The 9,086-nt window shown below is 35.4% G+C and overlaps 1 protein-coding gene across 3 annotated transcripts; it reads left to right on the forward strand.

Moving 5' to 3' along the window:
* The first annotated feature begins 1,858 nt into the window (after window positions 1–1,858).
* On the forward strand, window positions 1,859–8,571 carry LOC118441767 (uncharacterized protein CG3556). Of its 3 annotated transcripts, none has more exons than XM_035866645.2 (7): window positions 1,859–2,216; window positions 5,242–5,354; window positions 5,419–5,677; window positions 5,794–6,041; window positions 6,131–6,517; window positions 6,678–7,073; window positions 7,213–8,571. In XM_035866645.2, the coding sequence occupies exons 2-7, from the start codon at window positions 5,282–5,284 to the stop codon at window positions 7,272–7,274; spliced, it is 1,425 nt and encodes a 474-aa protein (XP_035722538.1). In that variant the 5' UTR covers window positions 1,859–2,216; window positions 5,242–5,281; the 3' UTR covers window positions 7,275–8,571. The 3 variants fall into 3 exon arrangements, with proteins under 3 accessions (XP_035722538.1, XP_035722535.1, XP_085513406.1); XM_035866642.2 differs by having other exon boundaries at window positions 1,862–2,216; window positions 6,672–7,073; window positions 7,213–8,570; XM_085657280.1 differs by lacking the exon at window positions 1,859–2,216 and adding an exon at window positions 4,739–5,043 and having other exon boundaries at window positions 6,672–7,073; window positions 7,213–8,570.
* Window positions 8,572–9,086: the final 515 nt, after the last annotated feature.

Genomic DNA, 9,086 nt, shown 5'->3' on the forward strand with positions numbered 1-9,086 from the left:
GTTGATAATACATTAGAATTATTATATAGCGTTAGAAATATTATCAATAATAGAATATATTAATATAGAGTATATAACTTTATTGATAATGATTTTATGAATACAATTTATTATTATCAATATATGAACTTAACTACGATCTTTGATAATCATTAATGTACTTTTATTAATGTATCGAAGGAAATTATCAAACATTTTTATGTACCGAATTTGTACCTTAACTTATGACAATGTTACTCTGTCTATAGCGATTAGTGCGAATGAAGTTAACACATTTTTTTAATGGTATTAATTCATCCAAATAATGAAAATTTTCTTTTTAAAATGTCTGTCGACGTGAAGTTTTAGAACGAGTCGATAGCAAAATGTGGTTTGTCGTCGATTTGAGAGATACTAGCAAGGAAACAAGAGCAAAAAAAAAAGAGAAAGAAAGGAAGGAAGGAAGGAAGGAAGGAAGGAAGGAAGGAAGGAAGGAAGGACGGAAGGGTGGAGAGAGGTGAAGGGAAGTTTAGTCTCACGCTGATTCACTGTGAGATTCTAAGCTGGCTGATTCAGAAAAAGAGACGAAGGAGGGTGGCTGGTGAGGTGGCGTGTTGCTAGACAGAGAGGGTGGGTTAAAGTCGGGAAAACAAAAAAAGAAGCGACGCACCCTCGGTAGACTCGGTGGCAGGGAAAATCCGTGGAGTACAATAAAAAAAAAAAAAAAGAAGAAAAAAAGAAAAAAGAAAAAAGAAAATCGAAAAGAGAAAAAGAGAAAGAGAGAGAGAGAGAGAGAGAAAGAGAGAGAGGGAGAGAAAGAGACAGAAAAAAGAGAAAGCTCGTTGGGGGAGGATAGGTCGGTTGAGTAGAGAGGCCGGAGTTTCGAGGACCGAAGGGGGTGAAGTAGAAAGGGATAGTCAAGAGAAAGAAAGAAAGAGAACGAGCGTGACGAAGATGGCTGAAAAAATAGATAGAAATGAATATGTATATACAGGGTGAACTATGTAATATTACTAATTTTAGTTCTTTAAAAATATATAAAATTTTTTCTTCGTAAAAAACAATCGCATTAACTATCCTTTATCTTATTCTATAATATCTCAAAAAAGAGATAGTACTTAAAAATAAAGAGTCCAATCAAAAAAATTCCAATTAACGATGGGTATTTTGAAATAAAATATTTTCAATTAGTGGATGTTACAAATTCCACACCATATATATATATATATATATGTATATGTATGTATGTGTGTATGTATATATTATTAGATATGCATGTATATATTATATACAAACTAAAGAAAGAAACTTTCAAAGTCTACCAATACTGTAAATTTTCAACGCAAAGAAACTTTCAATTGTTAACGTTACATAGCTCTCACCCTGTATATAGGTACTAGATATACATATTACATGTACATACATATATATATATATATATATATATATATATACATATAGACACGATAGTCCGGCTGTAGAGGATTGACTGCTTTCTCTCTCTCTCTCTCTTTCTCTCTCTCTCATTCTCTCATCGGGGGGGTGTCGCTGCGCGAAAGAGCGTGTTGCCGAAAGGCGGATGAAGGGGTAGGAGTGAAGGAGAGGGTAAGTATTGCGTTCGCACGTGCGAGTGTATAATTCTGTACACGTACATATACGTATACCTATATACATGAATGCAAGTGTATGTGTACCTTGAGAATCGAAGTATAGTGAAAGAGAAAGAGATAGGAAGGGGATAAGAGGGAGGGAAAGGGCGAGGGAATATGATGGTAGTAGTGGTGATGATGATGGTGGTAGTAATAGAGTGGGTGGTGGTAGTGGTGGTGGCGGCGGCAGTGGTGCTGATGGTGGTGGTAGTTAAAGAGCCGTTCTTCGAGGCCCCTCACGGCGCGCAGCTCTTCGTTCCTGGCTTTGCTCTGCATTGCGCATTCACGAGACAGGCGCATCGTGCTGGTGGTAGCCGTAGTCGTCGCGTTCTCCTCGTCGTCGTCCTCGTCGATATTGCCGTTGGAACGATTCGGTTGATTTTTACAAAGCCGCCATACTGATCAAACGATTAATTTTCTATCCTTTTTTTTCTTTCTCTCTCTCTCTCTCTCTCTCTTTCTCTCTTTCTCACTTTCTATCTCTCTTTTTCTCTCTCTCGATACGATACGATACGATCGAGAGAAGAGATCGTACTACATCGTGCAAAAGAAGTTGAGGGGGTCATCAGCTACGGTATTTCTCGAACGGTAAGCAAAGAGTATATATACAATCATGAACGAACGGGTGTAAATACGATGAAATAGTTTAGTATGATTAATCGATTATATTCTCTTCTTTTTTTTCCCCCCTTTCTTTTCTTGATTCATTTATCTATTTACTTATTTATTTTGTTTCGATCGATATTATTGAAAGTTTTAATAAATCTTAAGTTAAATAATATTATTATCAATATATTATATTGATTTGGATTTTGTATAATTAATTCGTCTTTATTTTTTCTTTTTTTCTTCTTCCTTTTTTTGTTCCCCTTTTTCTTTTTCTTTTTTAATCGTTTTTTTTTTCGATCTTTTAATTTCGTCATTTTCTATAAGAAATCAATCGTTTCTTCCTTCTATCGATTAAACTTGACCGTACTGCATAAGTTTTACATTTTTCAGTGAGACATGTATAAGGTATATGATATCGTATAAATCTCGATGCGAGAGTAAAAATCTGGAGATTTTTTTTTTATATATGTCCTAGTCGAATATCTTTTGGAGGATCTTTTTAGAGTTTAACAAGCGAAATAATCTATTATAGAAGTTCAAGGTAACGCGAATATCGATTTATTTTGAATCACGCGCCGTTTGTTAAAATTTGATCAGTTCTTTTTTTTTTTTCAAGCACAATTGCTAAAACGAGAGCGGTCATGAAATTGATTACGATAACGTGGAAATTCGTTTACGTTCATATCATTTTTATTATAGTGATTTTCTTTTTTGATTATTGTTAATTAAACTTTCAAAAGAAAATATATTAAGTAAACGCAAGGCAATAAAAGAGAGAAGTTAATAATTCATTCTCGGAATATCGCATGTGGTAAAACATTAATAAAATAATATATTATTTACAAAGAAAAAGTACGATATAAAAATTAATTTCTTTTATTTCACAACGAATAGTGCTGGAAAAAAAAAGAAAAAAAAAAAAAAAGAAAAAAAGAAAAGAAGAAAAAGAAAAAACTTGGTCGTTTGATTCGATCAATGACGTCTACTGAAATAATTATAAAAGAGTAGAGTGACTATAGATTAATTTCGTTAGAGAAATTACTCTCCTGTTATCTTTTACGAAGGGTCTTACTCGTCTCAAACTTGACTACTTAACACTTGTGAGTGCTCCAAGGGTCTGACAAAATTCGATCGTTACTACTAGCGGGCATCGCGCGCTTGTTATCTCGATGGTTTCGTATCTCTACGGCTTTAATGATATAAAATCATTATATAGAATTTATTTTATTTCAAATTGAACAATATATATATATATATATATATATCTTAAAATTGATTATGGAAAAAAAAAGAAAAAAAAAAGAAAAAAGAAGAAAAAATCTTTATTCGGATTTATAGCACAAGGTAAAACATAACTAAAAGGGAAATAAGAATAATTAATTATTCTTTGAAATTCTCATCGTTCAAACGCTTATAGAAAGAATACCGATATATTTCCGTATATAAGTTTTAAAAAAACCTTCTACAAAGTACATAGAATATGTAGAAAACTTTGTATTATCGAACAATCTAGCTATTGCTATTCCACTTTTTCTATGTCTTCCTATTTTATTATGTACAAAGGGGGAAAGAAGCACGTTGTCCGATTAAAAATTCACGAGATGGAATTCTTCGAATTTTAATAATATCTACGTAGTTAAAAGAATATATATATATATATATATATATATACATATACACATATACATACATATATGTATATATGTATACTATATAATAGAAGGGTGAACGACCGAAAAAAAGGACTTTCTCCGTTCTGTCAGTTAAGGGTAAAGCGAGAGCTATTGAAAGTCCCTTAAAGAGTTCACGGTTAGTAGCACTGATCATTAACTTATCGCGGGTTGCTGCGAAAAGTCACTCGTGCGTTTGCTTTCCCCTCTTTTTTTTTCCTTCTCTTTTTTTCTTTTCATGGCTGTATTCATTGAAGCAACCGGGGGAAGTAGACGTAGAAAAAAAATTAAAGAAAAAAAAAAAAAAAAAAGAAAAAAGAAAACATAAAAGAAAAAAAAATGGGAAGGAAAAAAAGAAGCAAGAGAAGAAGAAGGGCTTGATATCATCCTATATTCTAGCGTGTAGAGTTATAAGCACGAAAGGGAAAAAGACATATTCGGTTAATACCCTGACTAACACCGATGCAGCATAGCTAACTGTGAAGTTCGATAGCGTAGAATGGTAGCGTGCGATCTCGTGAGCACAATGGAGGATGCAAGGTATGCTAGGTACAGACAATAAAGCGTAGCGAAAGAGAAAGAGAGATAGAGAGAGAGAGAGAGAGAGAGAGAGAGAGAGAGGGAGAAGGATAAGGGTAGATAGGGTAGATAGAGTAGGCAAGAGAGAAGAGAAAGAAGGAGAGCGAGAGCGAGAGCGAGAGAAAGAGAGAGAGAGAGAGAGAGAGGAAAAGCATATATACCTGGCCACGGTTACCAAGCTGTGTATTTCTGAGCGCGCATTGCTGTGTGTATCGTTGTGTGCGACCGAGTAAATGTATATATGTGAATCTGTGTGTAAGTGTGTGTGTGTATATGTGTGTGCACGTTGACTCGGAGGGCGACAGGCGCCATGATATCGATCCTACGCAATATCGTGCTCGGTCCCATGTTCCATGGACGAACCGACGCTCGACGTGTCTCGTGTTCCACTTGCTGTGCTATCCGGCAGATGCGATTTATCGTTGTTACGTGTATATATACGGAGTTTATGTACCAAAGCTCAAACATCGTTTAGAGTAGGCTTAAGCGAACGAACTTTGGAACCATCGTGGACGTGTATCCTCTATCTTTCTCTCCTCTCTCTCTCTCTTACACGTGTATATCTATGATACGGCTTTATTAAAATGTTTTCTAGTAGAACGATGTATTATTTTCGATCATTTGATCTAATCCGATCAGATTAGATTAGATTAGATTAGATCAACTGGACCGATCGTTCGATTACTTAGATAAAATACGTTTACCTTTGAACCATTTGGTAAATCTAAAAAGTTAATTTAAAATTTATTATACAGGCAATATCGATAAACTAGAAGTAACCATCGTCAAAGGATAATGTGGGGTAGAGCTAGCATGGCAGCTGTGATTCTTTTCCTTGCCTGGTTGTGCATCTTCGTTCCTTGTCACGGTAAATCTCATAATGATGTCTTTATGATTTATCGTCATCACAAAGATCATTTTTTCTTCTTCAGGAAGTAATACGGAACTTATTCCATCGGATACGGAAACATCTACGGATGCGGAATCAGAGATAATTTTAGAACGCGCTACTTCTTGGCTATGGAGTCAGCGAGACAAGGATGCTGGATGGGGTAACGATACTCACAGAGTGATTTTGGTCCTTCGTTTGGGTAATCTATCACGTAATGATAACGTGGCACCACCTGCACCGTTAGAGTTACAACTCAGTTCAAAGGAGATGGAATTGGAGATAGTTCTCTTACTTTGGAGGTAGACATTGTAAAAGAGTTACCATGATCCTTTTTTCCATTTTTCTTTTTTTGTTATGTCAGAAATATTCATATATAGTTCTGATGTCGTTTCTATTACGTTCCGATCTTCTTCAGACATAGAGAAGTTGGATTTTCTCCGGTTCGTCTGGCTCGTTATACTTTAGCCTTGAACGCTATGTGCATGGATCCAAGACAATTCCATGGACACGATTTGATCGGAACTTTGCAACATCACGAGCCACCGACCGATTACGAATTCGCACTTACTACTTTAGCTGCGTGCAGTGCTCAAGCTCACGTACGTAAACGACAAATACGTCGTTTATTGGACATTGCCAATGCTGCACAAGATCATAACGTTGGTTAGTTAATGAACATTGAATTTATGATTTCTAATGGAATATATTAAATGAATATTTAAAAATTGATGATTATATATATTTGCTTTTAGATACCGTGGCAATGGTGATATTGGCACTGAGGTGTATCGTTCAAGATCATAGACACAGAAATTTGCATCATTTCGTTCGAAAACCTTCGATTGGTTTGGCTCAACAGCAAAGATTAGACGGTAGCTTCGGTGATCTTCACACGACAGCATTGGTCATGCAAGCTTTAGAAGAAGTCGAAAACGAACCTGGAGACAATTGGAACAGATCAGCGGCCTTAACATGGTTGATGAATCAACAACGTCCGGATGGTTCATTCGGTGGGGATATTCGTGCTACGGCCGAGGCTCTACTTGGCGTTTCACCACGTGGTCTTGCTAGTATTCGTGCTCTCGATTGTGGACAAGGTCTGACGGATAGTTCACCACCTAGACTTACTACGAGCAACAGTAAATTTTTCCTTTGCTATTCATTCAGTCAACGTGACTTAATCTTAAAATTAACAAATGTCTTAATAATTAATTAAATTATAACATTGAAAATCTTAAAATATAAACATCATCTTTGACGAGCAACTAAGATATGTCCCGTTAAAACTATGAGTTGCAGATGTAGCGACCTTGGAGAATCATAGTGAGACGTTAGCAGCAACTACAACCGGAAGTAACAACACAAGTAATACGGATACCATCATCACCGGTACTTCGATACCGATCATGGTGAACGTTTCATATACACTTTGGGTCGGAAGTAACGTCAACGAAACGTACAATTTAACGGTTTCCGCGCCGAAAAATGAAACCTTCTATGGCGTAATGCTTTTAGCAGCGGAGATGTCACCACACTTTCAATTCGCCGCATCGGAATGGCCAAATGGACATTATGTCCACACATTGGCTGGTTATAAAGAAGAACCAATGTCTTATCATTATTGGCTACTCTATCGATTGCCAACACCACCGGATCCTTCCTCACCACCTGGAAATCAATTGGTTGCTCCTGGAGGTGATACTTGATCGATTTTATAGTTGGATCATTATTATGTAATGGATATGGACAAATTGAAGCTACCCTTTTGTTTATCATTTCTTATATATATATTACCGATAGAACTTGTACTGATGGAATCATTTTTCTTTTTCAGGTGTCGATGATCTACAAGTCAGCGAGGGAGAACATTATCTCTTTTGGTATAAGAAGCTATGAACTGTGCGCGAGAGACTGAGAATCAAGTAAGAAGGAACACGAGGAAAGATAGGAGAGATCAAAGGAGAAATCAACAAAAATAGAGAATGTATGCGCGTGGAAGATATATAGTATGAATGTTCGTGCATCTGTTTGTCTGTATGTATGTATTTGAGAGAGAGAGAGAGAGAGAGAGAGAGAGAGAGAGAGAGAGAGAGAGAGAGAGAGAGAGAGAAAGAAAGAGAGAGAAAGAGAGAGTGAGAAAGAGAGTATCTGATATTTCGAATTACTAGAGCGAGAGCCGATAGTATTCACTGCCATTGCTAAACCGTAAAGCGTATTCACCTAAGCACGTATTCGTGCGCAGCCGCTCGTAGTTTCAAGGAGAATCCGAAGAAGACGGTAAGAAAGGATTGGCAGTGATTTCTGAAACTCCGTTCTAGTGACTGGGGATGATCGGGTCCGATAGAATCCAATGATTAAACGTTCCAGCATCACATCGGATCGTATACATATATCAAGGAGAAACTACGCGACTCGTTATTTAAGCTACGAAGAATACCGTTTTCTATGAAACTGCAATGCACAACCATATTGTATTATGATATATCGTATTAATTAATATTTAATAAATCCGATACCCATACGTGTAAAAAAAAAGAATCAAATTATAAATATTTATATATATATATATGTATATACATACGCATATGTATATGTATATATATATATATGTGTGTGTGTGTGTATATATATATATACATATATTCATTAGCAAAGAAGAAAAAAGATGGCCTGTTTCCTGTTCTTGCAAAAGTATCATTAATTTAGTAACACTCGTATTAAAAAGAGGAAATGATAAAAATACAAAAATAAGCTCTTCGATTGCTTATTGCTAACATGGGTTATTAAATTAATGAAAAATGAAGTTAATCGTTTCATTCACATATGCTGTATCATTTAATTTGTTGTTTGAAATCAATAAAGAATAGATTCACACGATAAAGAAATAGAGATAGAAAAAGAGAGAGAGAGAGAGAAAGAGGGAGAGAGAGAAAGAGAAAGAGAGAGAGAACAAGAGAGAACGAGAGAGAGAGAGAGAGAGAGAGAGAGAGAGAGAGAGAAAGAGAGAGATAGATAGTACAAGAAAATGGCGTATTTGTTTCTAACATAGATGTCTACGTAATCAGAGGTACGTTCCTACTGATAACAGAATAACATATTTTTATCATAAATTAATATAATAATATATTCTAGATTAATTAATGTAATATTATATTCTAGATTAATGCATGCACATATTAGGTTGAGTATTATAATAAAATGAAGATCTGTGAAATATCATCCGTTGTAGTTGCATTGCCGAGTAGTTTGGATTCAATCCTCCAGATAGCACCATTGTGCTGTTTATCAAGTTTACGTGCAGATTTTTATGCAATATATTTATTATATTATATACATACGTGTAAGTATACGATGTATGCGCGCGCGTGTGTGTGTGTGTGTGTAGGATAGGAAGGGAGGGAGGGTGGAGGGGGATGGAAACGAGTATACATTTATATACATATATAAATTTTTATTTCAAATTATATAGATTGAACGTATAATATTAATATAAGTTGCAATTGATTTTTCACGATTTAATTTGAATTTTTTATTCGAATTAGTTCGAACTAATTATCAATGTTTTCTTCGTTTTCACGAAAACTCGTTAATAATTCATACGATGGACAATAGAATATCAAACGAGGATCCCCGTGATCGACTTGCATGTTTATTATTTCGACGAAACGGCGATTAGATAATTTTGTCATGGCTTTGAAAAAGGTCTGA

Source organism: Vespa mandarinia, chromosome 5 (genome assembly GCF_050613455.1).
Source record: "Vespa mandarinia isolate Hongniang chromosome 5, ASM5061345v1, whole genome shotgun sequence".
NCBI classification, from domain to species: domain Eukaryota; kingdom Metazoa; phylum Arthropoda; class Insecta; order Hymenoptera; family Vespidae; genus Vespa; species Vespa mandarinia.